The sequence below is a fragment of the Zingiber officinale genome, chromosome 3A (assembly GCF_018446385.1).
Source record: "Zingiber officinale cultivar Zhangliang chromosome 3A, Zo_v1.1, whole genome shotgun sequence".
Taxonomy (NCBI): domain Eukaryota; kingdom Viridiplantae; phylum Streptophyta; class Magnoliopsida; order Zingiberales; family Zingiberaceae; genus Zingiber; species Zingiber officinale.
The window spans coordinates 20,843,701-20,867,758 of NC_055990.1; the positions used below are offsets into that span (position 1 = coordinate 20,843,701).

The 24,058-nt window shown below is 39.4% G+C and overlaps 2 protein-coding genes and 1 long non-coding RNA gene across 3 annotated transcripts; 1 reads left to right on the forward strand and 2 right to left on the reverse strand.

Annotated features, from left to right (window-relative positions):
* Positions 1-3,218: 3,218 nt before the first annotated feature.
* Positions 3,219-6,194, reverse strand: LOC122051338 (fructose-bisphosphate aldolase 1, cytoplasmic-like). The gene is made up of 2 exons (XM_042612437.1): positions 5,702-6,194; positions 3,219-4,461 (listed from the first exon to the last, which is right to left on the reverse strand). The coding sequence occupies exons 1-2, from the start codon at positions 5,727-5,729 to the stop codon at positions 3,413-3,415; spliced, it is 1,077 nt and encodes a 358-aa protein (XP_042468371.1). The 5' UTR covers positions 5,730-6,194; the 3' UTR covers positions 3,219-3,412.
* Positions 6,195-19,867: 13,673 nt separating this feature from the next.
* On the reverse strand, positions 19,868-21,205 carry LOC122051341. Its single transcript, XR_006131431.1, has 2 exons — positions 20,872-21,205; positions 19,868-20,750 (listed from the first exon to the last, which is right to left on the reverse strand). It is a non-coding gene; the product is annotated as an uncharacterized LOC122051341 (long non-coding RNA).
* A 117-nt stretch (positions 21,206-21,322) lies between these two features.
* Positions 21,323-23,605, forward strand: LOC122051339 (40S ribosomal protein S5-like). Its single transcript, XM_042612438.1, has 4 exons — positions 21,323-21,441; positions 22,055-22,326; positions 23,074-23,277; positions 23,371-23,605. Exons 1-4 carry the CDS (start codon positions 21,382-21,384, stop codon positions 23,423-23,425), a joined length of 591 nt encoding a protein of 196 aa, XP_042468372.1. The 5' UTR covers positions 21,323-21,381; the 3' UTR covers positions 23,426-23,605.
* Positions 23,606-24,058: the final 453 nt, after the last annotated feature.

Consider the following 24,058-nt stretch of genomic DNA (forward strand, 5'->3'; position numbering starts at 1 on the left):
ATATGCAGATTATATCTAAGTCTCTAAAATTTAATTCTCAATTATATATATTTATAAAAAATTTTCTTCTAAATAAAGCAAATACTGGACTTCTAGAATGTCCGCCACGCGTACTTTCTAATTTATCATAATGATCGATAGAAAAAATTTATAGAATCAGACAAATTACCTCAGTAATAATCATTAAGGCTAACTAAATTTATCATTTTCCACTCCTCAACTGACCTTCTTCATTAAGTCAGCAGGGATTTCCTAGTCCATATTTTTGTGGACCAGGAGATGAATCATATGGAATTACGGTCGGATCGTGATCGTGATTCGGTCGTAATTGGTTGTGATCCCTCCTTGGGTTTATCATCCCTCCCATGTTATAGTTTGATTTGAAGCGGGCGGTCGGAAGCCACCGGTGGGCAAGTGGCTAGATTGCTGGGCGCCGAACGGGGGTGGCTTTTGGGCGGCCTCCGACCGCTCGCTTCAAACCAAACTATAACATGGGAGGGACGGTGAATTTAAGAAGGGATCACAACTAATTGTAGCCAGATTATGACTGTTGGTGCAATATCCTTAGGTCAAAGTTGACCTGGTTGACTAAGCTTGAGTTGACTCAAGCTTGAGTCTTGATGTTTGTGTTTCAATATTTGACAATACATGGAGACTGACAATACATAGAGATTACAGATGCAATCGTCTATTTAGGGAAATTATTGATACAATTCGCCTCTGGTCAAGGTTGACCAATTAGATGTGAAGAAGAGTCAAGTAAGTCAAAGGTTGACTGGATACTTGACTGGGAAAGTCCTAATTGGAAGCTAGGCAGTTGGAAAACCTGGTGAGTGAAGCCAGGTAAAAGACCTAGTGAGTGAAGCTAGACAATTGAAAAGTTTGGTGAGTGAAGCCAGGTGAAAGACCTAGTGAGTGAAGCTAGGCAGTTGGAAATCCTAGTGAGTGAAGCTAGGTGAAAGTTCTGGTGAGTGAAGCTAGACAGATGAAAAGTCCTAGTGAGTGAAGTTAGGCAGATGGAAAGACCTGGTGAGTGAAGTCAGACACGTGGAAATCCAGGTGGGTCAAGGATGACCAGACATCTGGTGAATGGAAGTCCAAGTTGGTCAAGGTTAACCGGACACTTAGCATGAGACGGTAAGTCCAAGTGGGTCAAGGTTGACCAGACATTTGGCACGAAAAGAAAAGTCTAAGTGGGTCAAAGGGATTGACCGGACACTTGGTGAAGAAGTCCTAGCAGGTCGAGGTTGACCGGATACCAGACATAAGGTCCCAACATGTTACGGCTAACTAGATGTTGGTTTTGGAAACTTTGGACTTGAGTTTAGTCAAGTCCAAGGATGGTCAATCGATCGACTGATCGATTGAACCAGAGCTCAATCAATCAGCTGATCGATTGGGAGTGTGGCACGAGTGAAGGTTGACCCAATCGATTAGCCGATCAATTGGGAGCAATTGTCGTGAACACAAAACCTTTCCCAATCGATCGGTCGATCGATTGGGGCTGGAATTCTCACGCGATAGCAAGAAAGCCTGAATCGATTGGTCGATCGATTCAGGTCAGTTCTAGAGAGCACAGAGGCGCTCTGAATCGATCGATCGATCGATTCAAGCCTCCCCAACCGATCAATTGGAATTCGACCGTTACACAGGAAGCGAGCGATGGACGGCTGGGATGACACAGATCTGACGTGTCAATTGATTGGGAGCCATAGGAGCACGAGGTATATAGCCGTTGACGAGCTTCTTCTCCGCATCTTTTCTCCCGATCTACACATGACTTCTCCGACTACTCGCCGGTAGTTCTTGGAAGCTCTTGGAGACAAGTGTTGTTGTACTTCCAAGGTTCATGAGGCATCTACAAGTATCTAGTGAACAAGAAGAAAGGTTTTTCAATTATATTCTTTGTATTTTCTTCTTGTGTTGAGTTGTATGCTCGGATGAGTCTTGTATGAGGTTTCTCCACCTCCAGTAGTTACTGAGAAGGAGTATTTTCGTTAGTGGAGTGTGTGTCGCGTGTAGATCCTTGGATTAGTCACCTCTTCTTGAGATGAATATTGAGTAAATCCTACTTATTAGCGTTGTATTGTGTTTCGTGTTCTTTCCGCTGCACATCATCGTCATGAAGCAAGCAACGAACGCACAACGAACTATTTACCTCCTCCCGCCTAGCACCAAATGATCCTAATAATGACCATGATCGTAATTTCATATGGTCCATTCAAAAAATTGGACCAGTAGATCCCCTGTTCTCATTAAGTTCACTTGATTTTTTATTAATCGTCTAATCTGCTCGTTAAATAAAGGTTAATATTTTCGATATTTGTTATTAATTTAATTTTACTATTACGTCACTGGTCCTTTCTTATTTTCCATTATCCTTATTAATTAACATAAATGATTAATACTTTTAGATAGTCAATTTAACAGTAAATGTAAATGTTAGAGACATCTCAACAAGGATCCCTTCACAACTCAACAAAATCACAATTCATAAACAAAATATTCAAAATTGAAAATGTGAAAAATAGCATTAAAGGCAGGACTTAAAATGAATCCGCCTTTAAAATAGTTGTTCAGACTTAATTTTTTTTTTTATCAATTTGAGTATGATTTTTTTATATATTATTAAACTCTTAAGTCAAGCTTATTTGATTATTTAAAATTTTTATATTTTTAAATTTATTTAATTAATTATTAAATTTGATAGTACAAATTTATTATTTGTTGATTTGAAAAAAAATATTTATATTTTATCCATGAATATGATTCACAATTTTATTCGTGAATATAATTCATGAATAATTCATAATTTTTATTCATGAATATTAACAAATTGAAATATAAATATATTTAAAATTATTTATTTAATTAGTCTGATATATATTAACAACATAAATAAAGTCCCACTTACCAAATTCCTCCTAATTAAATTTATTATTTCAGGATACTTTGTTTTTAAATGTCAAATTCTTCTAAAAATTTCTAAATCAATCCATAACCAAAATTGCTATATAAAAGAAAAAAACTAAATCAATCCAGATAAAAATTGGTGGTATCAATTTGAGATCAATTTGCAAAGTGACAAAATCAGTAACCATTTTGCAAAAGTAAATAAAAATTTTAAAATAAGAATCCACAATCATGCCATGCCAATGTTTTAACAATGTGACAGCAATTTGTAGCTTATATTTTGCAGGTAGAAGTAAACATCCATGGAAACTAGAACAGAATTCATTGATCTTGCATTGAAGCATCTTTATGGGAGAGAAAAAGGCAACAGAAATACAAAATCCTCAAAATATAGGAGTTTCAGAGGCATTTCACTCACACCTCCCACCTTATTCCTACTGGAATTTGAAGTTCTCAAAGTAGATTAAAAAAATGACAATGTGGAACAAACAAGCGCAACTTAGTACTTGTAGTCCTTGACATGGAGGCTCTCGGAGACGCCCGCACCTCCAGCAGCATCGCCCTTGTAGGTCCCGAGTGTCGCCTCAGAGTTCGCCTTGCACCTCGCGAGGAAAGCAGCCCTCGCATTCTCGATGTTCTCCGTCTTCCCGGCCCATGCCTTCAGGGTGCTTTGCTGCAACGCCCGTCCAAATGAGAAGGTAAGCGACCATGGCTTCTTCCCGTTGAGCTTGTTCATTGCATTGAGGTTACAAGTGGCCTCCTCCTCGCTCTGTCCTCCGGAAAGGAAGACGATGGCCGGGACAGCAGGGGGGACAGTCCTTTGGAGGGCTCGGACAGTGTGCTCAGCAATCACTTCTGGCTTCACTTTCGCAGAGTCTGCTCCAGGAGTTACCATGTTGGGTTTCAACAGAGTGCCTTCAAGGAGAACATGCTGGTCATTCAGGGCTTTGTAGCATGCAGCAAGCACCCTCTCTGTGATATCTGCACATTTTGCGATATCGTGAGAACCATCAGAAAGGATCTCTGGTTCCACAATGGGGACGAGACCATTCTCCTGGCAGATGATAGCATAGCGTGCCAATCCGTTAGCATTTGCATCGATCGACAATTGTGATGGCTCATTCGGACCGATCTTGAGAACAGCACGCCACTTTGCGAAGCGAGCCCCTGCATCGTAGTATTTCTTGCAGCGCTTGCCCAGGTCATCATGGCCCTGGGTGGTGGTCTCACCATTGGTACCAGCGAGTTCGATGGTGCCCAGGTCGACCTTAATACCAGGAAGGGCTCCACCCTCCTTGAGGACTTCAACAAATGGCTTACCAGAGGCAGTCTTTTGGTAGAGAGTCTCCTCAAACAGGATAACACCACTGATGTATTGGAGGGCACCAGGGGTACAGAAGAGAAGCTCACGAAGGGCACGGCGATTCTCCTCAACATTCTCCACATTGATGCTGGAAAGACGCTTGCCTATCGTGCCAGTTGACTCATCAGCAGCAAGAATACCTTTCCCCGGGGTGCCAATGTAGGCAGCATTGGCAATAAGCTCATCTGCAACAGGAGAGGACGCAGAGGTCAGAGTATTCAGCATCTTACTTCAACAAAATAACGATCTATAGAAACATCGACAGAATTACAGCTATCGACTCTGCAGATAACATTCTCACCTAGACAAAAGGTTTCAGAATGGTAGTAATCTAATATTATGCCAACGATCCATTGAAATGATACAAATATATTGACATCCTAGATATCCACAACTTTTTCCCGTTGCACATCATTGAATTAGGTCCATAAACAATTATGAGAAAGTATTTTGTTCTTGCTGAAATGTTTCTGTTAATTCCTTTACATGACTACATAATATATTCAAAGAAAAACACACACAGATTATGTTCATTGAAAAATTGAAATAAGGATCTTTATGTGCAAAACCTTCAACAGCAATGGTGTAAGATTTTTAGGAGTTTTTTAAAAGTAGATATGAAAGTAGAGTGCCTTCAAATTTGCTAGTTGAGAAAGAAAAATATATGATTTTAGGAATTCCAGCATATAGCGGATGAATAATTATTCAAGCAAAATCTTAAAATTTACAGATATGAAGAATTTCGGTAAACATCTTTCAATAAAAATTCTAAGCTAGAATACAAATTAACAAAAAACCAGCTATACTGAAAAAACTCAAATCATAATGAATATGTATCCTCTCATAGTGAGATCAAAAAATAAAAAATAAAAAAGGGAAAAAAAGGAGAGGGAATTGAAAATTTCCTAGTCTAGGCACTAACAGAGAGAAAATGAAGATTCAGTTGGGAGTTCGGAATGCATAGAAACTGGATCCAAAAAGAAAATCTAAGATCGTCATGTATGCTCGCATCCAGACATTTCAGTGTTAGAGAGATGAATCCACTCCCCATCACATTTACTTGATCTATAAATGGGATATTTGTTTTTATCGAAAACAGATGATCAACGAGACATCCAAGGAGAAACAAGATCTATGCAGATCACAAATCAACCATCAAAGCTTGTTCTGAATCCTAGATTTTAATGAAATTATAGTCCTATGTGATTCCATGCGCTTTGAATAGTACCAAATCTTGCGCGCAATGGATACAGACTACGACAAACCGATTCGAACAAATTCATATTCAGAAATCAGCGAAACTACGAGAGTAGTAATTCTCCAACACAATATCAACACTAGGTGTTAAAAAAACTCGATCAAAGCCGATAATTCATCAAGCACACATCGGAGAACAAACCCCATGATCAAAAACCGAAACTTTACCGTGGTATTTTCCGCAGTAGGCAGACATCTTCGAGCTCGGAACGCGAGATTTTGCGACGAGAACCGAAGAGGCGATCGAGAAGCAGAAAGAGCCACGAGCGACCGATCGATCGATGAATGATCTCCAACATGGCGGGTGGGCTCTAAATATCAATCGGGAAGCGGAGAGTGAGGACACGAGAAGCAGGTCGTCGTCGATAAGCACGGGGCGATCGTTAGGGTAAGCGGTCGCTGGCGTGCAAGATGGCGTCCTCCTGATGGCTTCCCTAAAACAATAAACGCTACTTGCATAGTTCTACCCGTATCATTCACCTCTTGTAGAGGCTTACCTAAAGTGGGACCATTCCCTTCTTTCCGAGCGCCCACTCACCTTGCGGGTACAGAAGCGGGTGATCTCCGATATTTTCGAGGCTCGGAGTTGGTTTCAACGCCCGTGCTCCGAGCCGGGCCATGAAAGGGATGGCTTCCGGTTTAATTAATGAAAATAAATATTTTAAAAAAATCATAATTTATTAAAAAAAAGGAAAGTCAATGGCCATCAAATTTATTAGTAGGTGTGGAAAATACACAATTGGGAATTATATATTTAAGAAAAAAAATTGTAAGAGAAAAATCGATTAGCTCAACTGTAGATATAAAAGTAACAAGTTGTTCATCCAAATTATACAAAAGGGAAGACACTATTTTTTTTTAATAGAGAATTAATATAATTATAAGGTTTGTTAATTAATCTTTTTTTTAAAAAAAATATATACTTACTTAAATTCACATATATCAAGTGATATTGTTTATATAAAGAATAGCTAATCAAATTAAGGTTTGAATTGTCCATTAAAACAAATAAGCTCCCTTTCAATTTTTTTAATGTGGTAGTGTCCTCTCAGTATTAATTTTGGCACCGTTCCTGACTTGGAGGAACTATAATTTCTACCTTAATTTTCTTAATATAAAAATAGAATTCAATTGCAAATTCTATTCCCAAGCGGCCAAGTTTGATTTTATTTCAAATTTGGACTTCTTTTATGCATGCGACATTTATAAGCAAGACATATCCCTTCTCTTTTCTCGCTGAGGCCATGATAATCAAGACCGGTCATAAATTTAGAAGGATCCGGCGTAAAATAAAAGACTTTTGTATTCATAGAAAAAAATAAAATAAAATTGCACAAAGTGGAAATGGATAATACACTTCACCATTATTTATTTCAACAATCATTAATTGTGAAATAATATATATACAGTAAATATGATTTTAAACTTAGATTTAAAAATATGGATCTCATTTTATATATATATATATATATATATATATATATATATATATAATTATTGAAGTAATAAGTTAAATGGGTTAATATTTGTAGTTGGGTCAAAAGTTGAATCAGTTTATTAGTAAATTTTTTCACCAATCCTTTATGTAAAATCTTATTCCGTCGAAATTTTTGTCACATTTTTCTCCTTCTCGCTTTCCACTCAATGCCTGACGACGACTCCTCGCATTTTCTCCCCCTCGCATTTTCTTCCCGATGCGCTACAGCCATCCGATGGTAGCCTTCTCCTTTGTCGTTTTCTCCTCGATGCATGACAACAACCTTCTCCTTCAATGTTTTCTCTCTGGCGCACAAGAGCCACCCGACGCTAGGTTTCTTCCCTCTCCACCCCTTCTTTCCTATGTTGTTCAATTAATGTTTTTCCTATAGATATCTCTTCTTTTTGTTTTGTTTTGTTTTGTTTGTTTGTAAAAAAAATGATGATTTGCTAATCACAACTCCTTTCTTCAACCTTGTTGATGCGGTGATAGAAGGAGACCTACTTGACACGAGGTTAACTATTAAGGTGGAGGTCAAAGTCAAGGGGGTTAACATCCAAGTGTCAAAGGGCCGAAAGGGGGACAATTGTGACGGTCGATCGGGTCAGTCAAGGTCCGATCGGTGAGAGACATGCCCAAGCGGACCACCTGTCTAGCTCGGGAGAATATGCAAGACAACTGATGCTCAGTACAGAACAGCAAGACACCAAAGGAGATGAGATAGTTTATCTAAACGGAGGAGGACATGTTACTACATAGTCACCACACGAGAATGCAATTGAGGTCGACAGAGCGAAGGGGTCATGGCTGAGCGACTATCTCACTTGGCCAACCAGCGGGACCTGTCAACGGAGCGGAGTCCTGGCTGAGCGGCTATCCCGCTAAGCCAAGCAACAGGATCACTGTAGTATCTCTTGACATCGTTTTAGAAGATAGTGCCGCTGACACGAGGCATGGTCGAAAGGCAGATCATACAGAGGAAGCTTCTACTGTCTTGTCAGGGATATGCATGCCCTGTTAAGGTATGATGTCGGAGGTACTTTCTTGATAGGTCCTTTCATGAGATGTATTGGAGAATGCACCCATGCCTCAAGGAGCATACACGTCGCCCACCAAGATTCTATATAAAGGAGGGTCCATCACCGGCCAAGGTACGCGTGATTACTGTTTAGTGCTAGTTCTACTGTTGCTTTGCTTCTTCTACACTTTCGGTGGTTGATTTGAGCGTTGGAGGGCCAACGCCAAGGACTCCTTCCTTGACTCGGCATTGACGTTACTTGTTTTACAGAACGGAACGAGATCTACAGCCAGTCAGCGAATCCACCACATTCCTAGCTTTCCACCTTCCCACTTTCGGATAGGATCATTTTGGTGCCATCTGTGGGAACATAGTCTGCATCCAAACGAGAAAATGAAGGATGTTGGATGATTCACCACAGTGAAGCTGACACAAGAGGAGCTTGATATGCTGATATAAGCCTGAGCAGCCAAGATAGTGGAGTAGCAACAACAATAGACGCTGGCCGAACGCCAAGCGCAGGAGCCTGCAACATCAGCCGCTGGTCGACTAGCTGAGCACAGTGACCGAGCAGACCGAGTATCCGCTCGGGATAATAGTAAGAAGTCGGCTGGCACATATGGGGAAGCACCCAATGCACCTATCCCCTTCCACCAAGTGCTATTCAAGACCCCTTCGGAGGAATGGGGCCGAGCGAACAAGGATCGGGGGTCTTCTTCAGATGATGCGTCCGTTCGACATGCAAGGAAAGGGAAGGTACCTAGGGAAGATGATTCGCCCGAACGAATCAATCAGCAATTTTCGGAGGGGATTCTGAATGACCCTCTACCAACTTGGACGACCATTTGGCCAAATTCGACAACGTGACCACACTTCATGAGTACACCGATGGAGTGAAGTGTTGGGTCTTTCTCACCACACTCTCTGGCTCAGCACAACGTTAGCTCAAGAGGTTGCCGGATGGATCAATCCATAGCTTCAAGGACTTCCGAGGGTGTTCCTACACCACTTCACCAGTAGCTATCGCCATCAGAAGACGAGCGTGAATTTGTTCTCGCTGAAGCAGGGGACCAAGGAAGCGTTGAGGGCCTACATCCAGCGCTTCAATCAGGTGGTCATGGACATCCCAGCGGTCTCCTAAGATGTGCTGGTAAACGCCTTCACCTAGGAGCTCACCGAGAGCAAATTCTTTCGATCGCTCATTTAAAAGCTGTCAAGGGACTTCGACCACCTACAAAAGAAGGTCACTAAATATATCAACGTGGAAGAAGCCCAGGCAGCGAGGAGGAGGGAGACACCCGTCGAGCCCACAGTAGCATTTGGACGATGGCAACTGAGTGGCCATCAACCCCCTAAGATGCCTCGATAGGGAGGAGCCCAACCACACCCTGAGCCCAGGATGCATGCTGTGCAACATGTGGCGGGCGGTCGCCCAAAGGCTATAAAAAGTAAGTATGGACGCCAATGTTTTGTTCCTTCCATCAGTCAATGACACACAACACCCGGGACTGCTATGACTTGACACTGATAGCCAGCAGGTCAACCCCAAGGGGGTATCGCCGTCGATCACCATCTCCTGATCAGAGATACAGGCACCGATCAACAAGGTGAAGGGAAGAAGAAAGGACAACAGTCGAGTCCCGACACCACCAGCCCCAGCGAAGGAGTAACCAAAGTCTCGCTCGAGCATTCACTGAGCGGGGCAAGCCTTCAGCTCGAGAGGAGGAGAACAAGAGCAATGCCTCTCGAGGAGAAATAGGAATGATCACTGGTGGGTCGATCAGTGGTGATTCTAATCGGGCGAGGAAGTCTCACACTCGGCGACTCGAGATTCATGTCGTGCGCTGCAACAAGGAGAGGGTCGAAAGGCTCAAGATCAGCTTCGGCCCGAGTGACCTAGAGGGAGTGGAGATCCCTTATGATGACGTGCTGATCATTCGAGTGGTAATCGCTAACTACGTTATTCATTGAACCTTTGTTGACACAGGGAGCTCGGTGAATATCATATTCAAGAAGGCATTTGATCAACTATAAATCGATCAAAGTGATTTGTTGCCCATGACGACTCCACTCTACGGATTCATAGGCAATGAAGTGTTTTCAATCGGCCAAGTCCGCCTAGTCGTCTCGCTCGGGGAGGAGCCGTTGAAAAGGACAAGAACCACAAATTCCATTGTGGTGGACGTGTCGTCGGCCTACAACGTCATACCGAGCCGACTAACACTCAATGAGTTCTGAGAGGTGGCATCCACCTTATGCCAGAAGATCAAATTCTCGGTGGATGACAAGGTGGGCGAAGTCAAAGGTGACCAGTTGGGCACTCGACGATGCTATGTCAAGATGGCCAAATTCAAAGTAAGGGCCGCTCGGAAGAACCCGCTCTTGGAGGTGAACGCTATCACAGAGAGACCTCATAAACTGGACTATGATAAGACGGAGGGGGGGGGGGGGGGGGCAAATTCACCCAAGCTAGTCGGAGGCAACTACCTTCATCGCTGCCAACCTGGAAAGTGAGAAGAAGGCAGAGTTGGTTTCCTATCTCAGACAAAATCATGACGTGTTTGCCTGGTCGACACATGAGCTCCTTGGGATTTCTCCGAGCGTGGCTCAACACAAGCTTCACGTCCGACCGGACGCTAGGTCCGTGAAGTACAAAAAGAGGGACTTCAGCGCGGAGCAGAAACTAATCATCCGGGCGGAGATCAAAAAATTACTGGAGGTCGGACATATCCGGGAAGTCCAATTCCTGAGCTGGCTCACGAATGTTGTGCTGGTCTTCAAGCCAAGTAACAAATAGAGGGTCTGCATCGACTTTCATGATTTGAATAAGGCATACCCGAAGGATTTCTATTTGCTGCCAAGGATCGATCGTCAGATGGTGGATTCTACGGCGGGCTACGAGCTGATCTACATGCTCGACACTTACCAAGGGTACTACCAAGTGTCGCTCGCCCGGGAGGATCAGAAGAAGGTCAGCTTTATCACGACTGATGGAACGTATTGCTATAACGTGATGCCATTCGGATTGAAGAACGTCGGCGCCACCTACCAGAGGCTGATGAATAAAGTATTCTATTAAGGTATTGCTAATCCAAGACATTGAAAAACCCACTAAAATCTGCTTCAGGCGGAGAAGCTTCTTACAACAGTTAAAGCTCACAATTACAAAGCTAAACTCAAATGGAATCGTTTACAAGTATTATATATAGATTATGAGATTAGGGCTGTATTTATATCTCTAGTCGGGGTGCCTAGAAGGGTTTCAGGTGATTGGACGTGAATAGAATTTTATCCTTTTCGTAATTGATCGCACCACGTCAAGTTTCGATAAGGTTTTTGGTCCGGGCACTTGGACCCAGTCTGGGCACCTAGACCAAAGTTAACCTCTGTGTTTTTCGTCCAGGCTCTCACTCCAGCTTTGGTTGGTTGGGTGATTTCGGTCATCCGGAATAAGGCTCACCCGAACTTATTTTTCGGCCTTTTCAAGCAACCTTCTGCTCCGGCTTTTCGTCCCTCAGAATCGCCGCATGCTTCCTTCTCGTCCGCCAACGTACTTTTTCGCAACGCCTCATCCCTCAGACACACCGAGCACGTCGACTCTCTCCCGTGCCGTCCTTCTCGCTAGCTGCATCTTCGACTTTCTATGCTCCTAAGCTCCTGCACACTTAGAAACAAGGGTTAAACCACAACGAGACCTAACTTGACTTGGTTGATCACATCAAAACTATTGGTGCGGGAAGTATCCGACGATCGAACTTATGTTTTGATTATGTCAAAGGGTTCAAAGTTAAGGTGTGTTGTTTTCTGATATGTTGAATGAGCTTTGCAGGAAAAGTCCTAAGTGTACTTAGGCAAAAGTCCTAGCTGCGGTTAGGCAGGTGGAAAACCTAGGGGGCGGTAACCCTAGGTCCTAGGGGGTAGTAACTCTAGGTGGAAAGTCTTAGCGGGTCGGAGCTTCGGACAAAAAATCCTAAGGGGTGGAAACCCTAGGTTAAAATCCTGGAGTCGTGAACCGGGTAAAGTCTGAATGGGTCGTGGACCGGACGTCCAGCATGAAGACCGGAAGCATCGAGCGCAGAGCAAAAGTCCAGTCAGTCTAGAGGACCAAACTGGCAAAAGGTAAAACTCTCCTGAGTGGAGTAGGTGAGGGCGCGTTCCCCGAAAAAGGGAACAGTAAGCGCGCGTCAACCTAGGGTTTTCGGTAGGAAATCCAAAGTCAGACCTGGACAGTTCGAAGACTATCAATTATTGCTTTTACTATATTTTATGTGTGCTAACTTTGTCTTGCAGGGTATGTGTGTGTTTTGTGAACTAATATGCTTTGCAGGGACAAATGAGCAAGGCAAGCCTCGGATGAACAGTGTCTGAGGCGCCTCTATGGAGCTTGGAGGTGCCTCGGGTACAGAGTGTGAGCTGGCTGCGAAGAGGAGCTGGAGGCACCTTGGACCAGAGCTTAGAGGCACCTTGGAGTGACCATGGAGGCGCCTCAAGCAGGATAAGCGACGAAGGTTTCTTCGCTGATCCACGCGGATGACTCGGGAGGCTTGGAGGTGCCTCGGAAGGGCTTGGAGGCGCCTCCAGCAGTGTATAAAAGGAGCTCTCGAGGCAGCAGTTAATCAAGCTTATCCCAAGCAATCTTTCTGCAACCTGCTGCTAACGAGACGTTCCGATAAAGCTTCAACTCGACGCTGACGACCCAGAGCTTCAGATTTAGTCTTTTGTTGTCGATATAATTTTTATTATTAATGCTTCCAATTGTACTTAGTTTGTAACATTTTTATGAGATATAGGTGTTGCCCAAAGTAAACGTTCAATGAACGTGGGTCTTGGAGTAGGAGTCGCCACAGACTCTGAACCAAGTAAATACCTTGGTCCTCTGTGTGTTTGTTTATTTTATTTCCGCTGCATTTACTTGAACGATTTCCGAATACGAAACGCGTAAAAGTTACGAGTTCTATTCACCCCCCCTCAAGTACGATCTTGATCCAACAATTGGTATCAGAGTGGAGTCATTTCGATTTGGTGCAACCACCAGTCAAGCAAATTTTTTCATGGTCTTTTCAATTTTTCAGAGTCGATCGGAAATAGTATAATTGCTATATTCCAATTTGTTTTCTCGTTCGAATCGATTTTTTGCTCGAAGCTGGTGCAATACCACTCGAGTTCGTTTACTTTTATCATACATCCCGCACTTGTAATCCAGGATCAAGTCCTGAGATTTGTTTTTCGTTTTATTGTGTGCTAGATTCTTTAATGGGTCTCCAAGAAGGTTTCAGCACAGTCTACCTGTCACTCTTTTCCGGTGAGGACTTTGGATATTGGAAGAACCGGATGGAATACCACCTTAAGACGCAAGTCGAGATGTGGATTATTATCCAGACTGATCTCGAACTTCCACGTGACGACACTGGAGAACTAGTTTCATGCATCAACTGGGATACCAGCATAAGGAAGAAGGTTGAAGCCGACACCAAAACAACTTGTATGCTACAATGCGGGTTAACAAAAGAAGAACTAAACAGAGTCAGACAATTCTCAAGCGCAAAAGAGCTATGGGAAAAGCTAATTGAGCTGCACGAGGGCACTCCCGATACTAAGGTAAATAAACGCGACTTAATTTAAATAAATTATATAACATCAAAATGTAGGAAACTGAGACGGCGAGCCTGCTGCATGCGCGCATCCAGGACCTCCTTAACGACCTTCATGCGATCGGCCAGAGAATAGAAAATCGCGACGTAATAAGGTACGTGTTTAATGCCTTTCCGAGGAATACATTATGGGCATCAATGGTAGATACCTACAAAGTTTCTAAGGATTTATCTTTAATTGAACTTGATGAACTTTTTTCTAATTTTGAATTGCATGAGCAGACTAGTGCACGTCCGGTCGAGAAAGGTGTTGCTTTGGTTGCAGGTACAAGCAGAACCCGGGAAACTAAAGCAAAGCACAAAACCAAACCTGAAACCAAAGACGAATTGGAAGATGACGACGAGATTGTTTCCGAGCTATTACGGCTCGTACGAAGGATCTGCAGAAATAAGAAGGCGACTCAAACGAACCCGAAGGACAAATATGGAGTCACCTGCTACGGCTGTACTCAGAAGGGGCACTACAAGCCGGATTGCCCAAACAAAAAGTAACGGAGAAAGAAGGCATTGAAAGCAACTTGGTCTGAGTCATCAAACAAATCAGAGACTGATGAAGAAGAACCGTCGAGCTTCCTCACGTTACCAGTGCAAGCAAACATCATCGAAACCGAGTCCGAGTTCGAGTCTGAAACCGAGAGCGAGTCTGAGCGAAGTCACGGATCCGCATCTGTTTTCGAAGGACTGAACCCTACTGTAAGTTTGCTACTCGCCGAAACTCAATTAGATGAATTAAAGAATTTAGTGCCTTATTTATTAAAGAAGTTGGCTAAATCCAACGTCCGGGTCAAGTCACTTCTAAAAGAGGTAACAACCCTTAAGGAAGTGACTGACTCGAGTTCCTTAACTGAGCCAGTTCAAATTTAAAACTCAACTCAAGTCCAACAACGTGAGGAAAATAATTCTAATTTGAAAACTGAAATTAAAGAACTCAAGGACACGTTGGAACGGTTCATCCTGGGTTCCAAGAATCTTGATCTGATTCTTGGAAAACAACGAGCTGTTTTCAACAAATCCGGACTTGGGTTTAAAACCAAAAGAAAATACAAAGCATATCTATCCTTAGTTAATAGAAATAAAAGAAAAATTGTCCAAACATGGGTGCCAAAGTCCAACTTGGTTAATCAAGTTGGACCTGGTCACTATTGGGTCCCCAAGGATCAGATCCATTTCCTTGATAGACCATATCGAGGCTATGATCCAGGGGAAGCCAATAGAAAAACTATCTCAATAAATAGATAAAATTGATTGATGTCTGTTTATTTATTTTCCTTGCAATATACATGCTTAGACTATGATAACTTAAGGAACTAGACGTAATTTACACTTGCTAGTTAAATCTAGGAGTTTCAAAAAGAAAATTAAATATATATTCTTTGAACGGTTCTGTCTAGGAAGGGATGGATGATCTCATATCCAAGAAGACCTAGAGCCTCGCCCTGACCTAGGAACCAATCATGGAAAGACATATTTAATTGACTAATTGGAAAACCTAAGTTTAACTCAAATGTAAATTAATCCTTAGAAATAACCAAAAATCAAAGATAACCATCTCACAAAATTACTTAAGATTACCTGATTGATATCTTAGAATCGGATGAGATGGACCTAAGGTTAACTTAGTTGAACAAATTCAATTTATTCAATGTTTAATTAAACAATTTAATTTTAACTTAAACAAAATCAATTTCAAAATTATTTGAAAAAATCTTTTAAAAATTATTTTAAAAATTCTTTGAAAAAAATCTTTTAAAAATTATTTGAAAAAATCAATTTAAAAATTATTTGAAAAATCCTTTTGAAAATCATTTAAAAATTATTTTAAAAATCCTTTTGAAAATAATTTAAAAATTATTTAAAAACTCCTTTTGAAAATTAATTTAAAAATTATTTTAAAAATCCTTTTGAAAATCAATTTAAAAATTATTAAAAAAAAATCCTTTTGAAAATCAATTTAAAAATTATTTTAAAAATCCTTTGAAAAAATCTTTTAAAAATTATTTTAAAAATTCTTTAAAAAAATCCTTTAAAAATTATTTTAAAAATCCTTTCGAAAATCAATTTAAAAATTATTTTAAAAATCCTTTTGAAAATTAATTTAAAAATTATTTTAAAAAATCTTTGAAAAAAATCATTTAAAAATTATTTTAAAAATCCTTTTGAAAATCAATTTAAAAATTATTTTAAAAATCCTTTTGAAAAAATCCTTTAAAAATTCTTTGAAAAATCCTTTAAAAATTATTTTAAAAATCCTTTTAAAAATCATTTTAAAAAAAAATTATTTTCAAATCATTTTAAAAATCTTTAAAAAAAATATTTTAAAATCATTTTAATAATCTTTTAAAAAAATTATTTTAAAAAATTATTTGAAAAATTATTTGAAAATTTTAAACCTTTAAAAATTATTTGAAAAATTATTTAAACCTTTAAAAATTATTTGAAAAATTTAAACCTTTAAAAATTATTTAAAGAAAGTTATTTGAAAAATCATAAAATAATTTGAAAAATTGATTTGTTTAAATATTCGCTAAGTCTTGCTAAAAAGTTTTCAAATTTAGATACATATTTTTCAAAGCAAGTATTTAAAGAAGCTAGGTTTTTGTTGAAAGAACTAAGTCTTTTCAAAACATTCAAAATTTGCTAAGGTTTTTTTTTTCAAAACATTTGTTGTTAAAATTTTAAACATTTTCTTTCAAATTTTAGCTACCCTTCAGGGGGAGTTTAAAACTAAAAAAGTTAATATTTTTTAACAAACCTCTCTTTGCTCGAGTTCTTTTTGATTTATGTCAAAGGGGGAGAGGAGAGTCAAAGTTAATTTAAATATATTTATATAACCTTTTGATCTAGGGGGAGCCTTGGAGTAAGTGTTTGTAATTTAAATATTTTTTTTACTCCTATTTCTTGTTAGAAATTTTCATAATTACTGTTATGTTTTACTTAACTTTGAATTTTGTTGCCATAATAAAAAAGGGGGAGATTGTTGGTGTGGTAAGCATCCAATGATCGAACATATGTTTTGATTATGTCAAAGGGTTCAAAGTTAAGGTGTGTTATTTTCTGATATGTTGAATGAGCTTTGCAGGAAAAGTCCTAAGTGTACTTAGGCAAAAGTCCTAGCTGCGGTTAGGCAGGTGGAAAACCTAGGGGGCGGTAACCCTAGGTCCTAGGGGGGTAATAACTCTAGGCGGAAAGTCTTAGCGGGTCGGAGCTTCGGGTAAAAATCCTAGGGGGTGGAAACCCTAGGTTAAAATCCTGGTGACGTGAACCGGGTAGAAGTCTGGACGGGTCGTGGACTGGACATCCATCATGAATACTGGAAGCATCGAGCGCTGACCAAAAGTCCAGTCAGTCTAGAGGACCAAACTGGCTAAAGGTAAAACTCTCCTGAGTGGAGTAGGTGAGGGTGCGTTCCCCAGAAGAGGGAACAGTAGGCGTGGGTCAACCTAGGGTTTCCGGTAGGAAATCCGAAGTCAGACCCGGGCAGTCGGAGACTGTCAATTACTGCTTTTACTATATTTTATGTGTGCTAACTTTGTCTTGCAGGGTATGTGTGTGTTTGGTGAACTAATATGCTTTGCAGGGACAAATAAGCAAGGCAAGCCTCAGATAAACAGTGTCCAAGGCGCCTCCATGGAGCTTGGAGGCGCCTCGGGTACAGAGTGTGAGCTGGCTGCGAAGAGGAGCTGGAGGCGCCTCGGACGGAGCTGGAGGCGCCTTGGACCAGAGCTTAGAGGCGCCTTGGAGTGGCCATGGAGACGCCTTAAGCAGGATAAGCGACGAAGGTTTCTTCGCTGATCCACGCGGCTGACTCGGGAGGCTTGGAGGCTCTTCGGACGGGCTTAGAGGCGCCTCCAGCAGTGTATAAAAGGAGCTCTCGAGGCAGCAGTTAATCAAGCTTCTCCCAAGCAATCTTTCTGCAACTTGCTGCTAACGAGATGTTCCGATAAAGCTTGAACTCGACGCCGACGACCCAGAGCTTCAGATTTAGTCTTTTGTTGTCGATATAATTTTTATTATTACTGCTTCCAATTGTACTTTGTTTGTAATATTTTTACGAGATATAGGTGTTGCCCAAAGTAAAGGTTCAACGAACGTGAGCCTTGGAGTAGGAGTCGCCACAGGCTCCGAACCAAGTAAATACCTTAGTCCTCTGTGTGTTTGTTTATTTTATTTCCGCTGCATTTACTCGAACGATTTTCGAATACGAAACGCGTGAAAACCATGAGTACTATTCACTCCCCTCTAGCACGATCTCGATCTAACAAAAACTACCTCGAGGTACTTACAATATAGACCATTATTTTGGCACAACAAGCAATTTAAGTTTTTTATGTTTCATATCCTAATTTGAAACATGACAAAATTGATTCATGAGTTGTTTGTAAAATGAAAGCACATAAAAAATTAAAGAATGTTGGGAAGACATTGTTATCAACAAGAGGAAATTGCAAATACATTTCAGACTGAGGAATATATTATTCCAACATTACGAGACCCTATGTGGATGCCAGTGAATTTCATGAGAATGATGATGATGAGGAGGAGGACGAGGAAGAGGATAATAATGACTTTGATTTTTGACATGTATGGTCAATTTTTTATGATTAAATTTAATTTTAATGTACAAATTTATAAAATTCATAGCTTAATTAGTTGTCTATATACTGTCTCATTGTTAAATTTATATATTTTATCTGTGTATGTTGTGTATTTTTTTTCCTATAGGTCATTAGAAGTGACATTATCGTCGTAGATTCTCTCCCTCTCATATCTTCATTATGCATATTGTAATTTTTTTTTCCATATTCTTCATTAAGCATCAAGTTTTTATTTGCTTTATTTTAATTTTGATTTTTGGTTGACAATTTCGATGGGGTGATCATAGACAATAGAGTTCTAGCACTAGCCAAACTTATTCGCTACTGCCAACACGGTACCTATACCCCCCCCCCCCCCCCCCCAGACAGGACATTCACATGGCCAGTCTCTGACAAGACCATTCCTTTCACCTTCCCCACTCCAGTCGCCAACAGGACCTTCCCATTCACCTTTGTCACTCTAGTCGCTAGTACCCACCAGACACTAATCATCTATTGAGATTATCGACATTCGACAAGATATAGTCCCTTTCGAAGACTTGTAAGTATTAAAAATATTATAATTTTTTAACCATCTTAATTATTTAACGTTATTTATTTGTAACTTTATGATAGGTTTGAAAATTCTGTATGTGTTATTCACGAAATTAATTAAATCATGAATAATTATTGGAGAGGGGTCTGTATGTGGTTGGTGGTGCGAGTTTAAGGTAACTGATTAATTTATATATAAAACAATTAAGTGAATATATAATCAATTATTTTTTTTCATTTTAGTGGTCATTCACTTGAGACTCTTATAAAGAGATGAAAATTAAAAGAATTTTCAAAAAAATATGGCAACAATCGGCATGTATTGAATTATGCCAAGATTAGTAGGAAAAAGTCAGCCTTCATCACGTCAGACAATTGGAGTAAGAGATCCAATTTTTGGCAAACTAATGAGAGTAAAAAAAGGAGTCATCAGAATAAAATAAATTAAACTTATATTTTTGGAGACTCATTTGCAAAATATGTGGGAGTATCTATAAATATCGAAAAATATTCACGCAGATTGATATTTTTTTTAACTCTATAACTAGTTTTTAAATCAATTTTAAACTATTACATTATTTCTAACTGTATTATTTTTAGTCGAAGGAATTGGGAAAGAAGTCAGAATTTATAGATACTTTTGTCCACATTTTTCCAAAAAATTAAGACTTGGAGTGGAGATAGAGCTAGAACAACTAAAGTTTGAGTTTATCTTTAATTTTAATTTATAACTTATATTTTATTATTTATGTACCTGTTCTAATTTAGATTTTAATTTTTGAGAGATATGATGAGCTATTGCTATCACATAGAAGTTCAGATGATGACGATGATAATGAGGGATATGAGCCGTCTGCTAGTAATAATTTGGATTTATGACTGGAGATACTGTGGAGCCAAAGGGGAAAAGATATTAGGTATGAGTTCTACGAGCAAAATTCATATTGTTGCTCGTACACCTTCTTCTACTCCACTAGTATTAATAACACATATTCATAACTTAATTTAAGAGGTTAGCAATTTAAAAGACATAATATATTAAAGGGATCAACAAATTGTAGAAATACAACAAATGACACAAAGTGATAAGGAATTTTAAGAAATGTACTGACAATAAGAATTTATTATTCAACATTTTTAACATTTAGCTCTAGTTCAAGTCAGATTCCTTTCGGTACTAGTAATGACGGTGACGACAATGACAATGCATTAATGTTTGTAATTAGTATTTTAAAAATTTGTTATTTTATTAAGTTTGTAAATTCTTCATTTTTGTATTTTTGATCAATATTATTATTCTTATTTCAAACAGGCTTGGTGAGCCCAAGAAAGATTGTGGTTGGAAATCCACGTAATAATAAGTAAATTTTTACATATTTATTTTTGTTAGTTTATAAAAAAATTTATTTTTATTAAAAATGATATTTTTTATTTATTTATTTTATGATGCAAGTAGAAGAAGAGGATTGAAATGAAAGGATCTTCCGAGGATGAGTATCTTCTATTCTATATTTCTCCCGTTTGAGACATTTTGGTATGAGATTGTAATTTGAATATCATAACTTAGAAGCATGTTTGGAATATTGGATACACGGTAACTTAGTTGTTGGTTGAAATTTGGTTGTACTTACTTTTATTGTTAATTGTATTGTTGGCTTATGTTTGTATTCGTTTGGATATGGCGGAAGATATTTGGATATTGTTGATGATGAATATGTTTGATAGAATGTTATTGTTGTTTTTGTATTCATTTTATGTATCTATTCGTAAGGTTGAACATATCATTTTTCTTTTATATTGTTTTCAAATTTTGATTTTCATCCTAAATTTGTAAAGAACATAGATTTTTATCACAAATTTAAAATGAATATGGGTTTCCCTAGCAAATATGCGAAATCCCGACTTACTCTGCGGCGATTCTGTCCACGCCCCGCCTCCAAATCTGAAAGGGCCGCCGGAATCCGAGTCGAATCGATCCGGCAGCAGCCCCTAGAGGTCAGTACGGCGACACGATGCAGCGAAGGACGAAAGCCGAAGAGGGGTAGTATGATTGAAAGACGGACCTTTACCAAATCGAAGGCAATAAAACCACGATCGCAGAGACGGAGCGAGAGAAGGTACTTTTTTTTTTTTTTTGCTTCTGTCTGTTGACGCAATTCATGGATCTTTCTCCTCGATCAACCTCTACCTCGTCGCTCGAACTGAGATCGACAAGAGAGGCAGAGAAGACGGCCCTGCCTCTCTCTCTCTCTCTCTACGATTTCCTCGGCTTCACTCGGTTTACTGCACTTCACTCCTTTTATTTTATCGATTTTTATAAAACCCCTATATTAAAGATAAAGTATCAAATAATAAAAACAAAACTTACAAGGAGTTTTTTTTTTACAATCTGATTTTTCTGAGGTATTTTAAAATAATAGAATTTGGAGGGCTAAATAAATTTTTTAAAACAGATCTTGATCAAGTTTTTTTTTTTTTTTTTCTATCTATATATATATCGTTGTGCCGCATTAGGTTTTTCGCCGCCACTGCTCCGCTTGTCCGTTCGTGGCCGCTCTCGCTCCTGGGCGTCAATGGAGATCCAGCAACAGGAGGTTAAGCTGTTCAATCGATGGTCCTTCGACGATGTTGCGGTTTGCTCTCGCTGTTGTTTCTTTTTTATCTGGTAGCATCTGGTTTATTTTGTACTGTCTTCATTCCCTACTCGTCGACTGCGTGAGATCGATTGCGCCCTTTCTTGTTTGGTTTATTGGATAAAATTGTCAATCTTGTATAATCCGCTTTAAGTACGCAAGGCGATATCGTAATCGATTCCTCCATTGTGCTACTTCAAACAAAAAAGTTTCTTTTGACGTTTTGGCGTAGAGAAAATAGGGCTGTGTGTTCAAGTATTCACTGAACGTGGGTTGCAGTTTTCTAGAGAAGGAACTATTGATCGTAGGGAAAATAGGCTTCGAGAATTCAATTCATAAACAAAAGAATTCTACTGTTTCTGTAGATCTGGAGGTTTTAGACAACATTATTCTAATTCTTCCATAAGGAAACAAATCAACTTTGCTTTATGATTGCATAAACTTGTCGTTCGTACTACAGTCGGTTGCATGCATCAAATCACATTTCTTTCAATTTTTCATGATGATGATATCTATAGTAAATTTTAGATGAATTGGCAAATTTTAAAACGTGCATATTGTTCATTGTTTCTGCTAGAAGTTAATTGAAGGATATTTTCTCTGATATTTGCAGGTCAGCGATATCTCGCTTGCTGATTACATTGCTGTGACTCCCCCGAAACATGCTACGTATCTTCCGCATACGGCTGGGAGGTACTCTGCTAAGAGGTTCCGAAAGGCTCAGTGCCCAATTATTGAGAGACTTACGAATTCTTTGATGATGCACGGGCGGAACAATGGCAAGAAGCTAATGGCTGTCCGCATAATCAAACATACAATGGAAATTATTCATCTGCTTACTGATGCGAACCCGATCCAAATTATGGTTGATGCCATTATCAACAGGTAATCATCCACGACTAGAATCTCACTGAAGAAGATGGGCATTGTGGATTCAATGCCTTTTCATTTTTCTTTCTTGATTTGTCATTTATTTTATAGAATATTTTGCACCCAATAACTTTTTAACTTGCATAAGCCAAAGAATATATGTTGGAAACCTATTGGAAAAACACATTACTTATTCAACTTGTAAAGGAGAAATAACTCTTGAATCTCATGGGAAGTTTTCCTTTGGCTATTGCCTGAACTGGATATTTAGCAGCTGAGCAGCTTCTTGATTGTGGTTGAATTCATCACAAGTTGATTTGGAGAAATATATTAATTTCCAAACAAATTGTGGATTTTTTTTATCGTTATACAAGCAATATTCATAGTTGTGCTTCTTTTTCTTTGAATTTGCAACATCTCATGTCAGTCAGATAGATGATTTCTAGCTGAATTCTGATGCACACAGAAATGATTTTGGATGGCCTTGTCTTCCTTGTAAGTTTCTTCTCATATAATAGTGAGAGTGCTTTATGTAATTTAGAAACAAGTACACCATGTTTGATTAACTAAGCCCTTGTTTGTTATCAGTTTCTGTTTTAGCTCAGGATAACTTCGATTTCGATGTTTCCTGCTAAAACTTGCTCCTTGCAATTGTGCTTTCATCAGCTTAACGACTTTTATGTTGCAACTGTAGTATACAAACTTCATTCTTTTAAGTATGATGATTGATGATCACCTATGCTCTTCTTATTTGCATGCCAGTGGTCCAAGAGAAGATGCCACTCGAATTGGCTCTGCTGGTGTTGTCAGACGTCAGGCAGTTGATATCTCTCCGCTCCGGCGGGTTAACCAGGCAATATACCTCCTCACCACTGGTGCCCGCGAAAGCGCTTTCAGGAACATAAAGACCATCGCCGAGTGCCTTGCCGACGAGTTGATTAATGCAGCTAAGGGTTCTTCCAACAGGCGAGTTGCTCCAAGATCTTTCTCTTTCCTAATCGTTTACTTAAAGATTCAATTTACTCCATACAAACCTCACATTGTGGATGTGTTCAACAGCTACGCGATCAAGAAGAAGGATGAGATCGAGCGGGTTGCCAAGGCCAACCGTTGAGCATGCCGACTCGCCAGCATCTCAGAAGTCTACGTGTGCACTCCGATTTCGTCCTAGGTCGTATTATGTCTTTTTGAGTTAAATGAGCTTTTAAATTTGCATTTCTTTTTAGCTAAACTTTAAAAAGAGTTTGGTGCTGGAACGAGTAATTGAATAATTTGTGTGGCAAATTTGTGATGATTTCGTTAGTGTTAAAAACTAAAAAGGCCTCTGTTTTATTCATATTATTAAAAAGGGATTTTCTTTTTTAAATTTGTTAAAATAATACTATATATATTTTTAATTTTATAAATAATTAATGATGATTTTTGGTAAAACTTTATTACTCTCTAAATAGAAACTCTTTTGGTTTTTTTTAAAAACATTTTCTGTGTCAAATGCACCTTAACTAAGGAGTTCCCACAGGTTTAACCCACACAACAAGATGCATGCTGGGGCCCCCTACCGACTTTGAATTGACAAACAGAACCCACCTGGCCACCCATAAGGTAGGTCTATTTTGCATTCACGCTTGATCCTTCATCTATTTTTTCGCTAAGCACTTATTCCACCACTCGAACTCTCGTCGAGCTCCAAGCTCCCTAACTAGGGTTCAACTATTCATCCTTTTCATTCATCCTCATCAAGGGCAAA

Excerpts from the sequence above, each read along its gene's own strand:
- LOC122051338 (XM_042612437.1), bottom strand. The coding sequence starts at position 5,729 with ATGTCTGCCTACTGCGGAAAATACCACG. Across the intron at positions 4,462-5,701 it reads CTACTGCGGAAAATACCACG|ATGAGCTTATTGCCAATGCT; the intron begins GTAAAGTTTCGG and ends CTCCTGTTGCAG.
- LOC122051339 (XM_042612438.1), top strand. The coding sequence starts at position 21,382 with ATGGAGATCCAGCAACAGGAGGTTAAGCTGTTCAATCGATGGTCCTTC. Across the intron at positions 21,442-22,054 it reads GGTCCTTCGACGATGTTGCG|GTCAGCGATATCTCGCTTGC; the intron begins GTTTGCTCTCGC and ends TGATATTTGCAG. Across the intron at positions 22,327-23,073 it reads GTTGATGCCATTATCAACAG|TGGTCCAAGAGAAGATGCCA; the intron begins GTAATCATCCAC and ends TTTGCATGCCAG.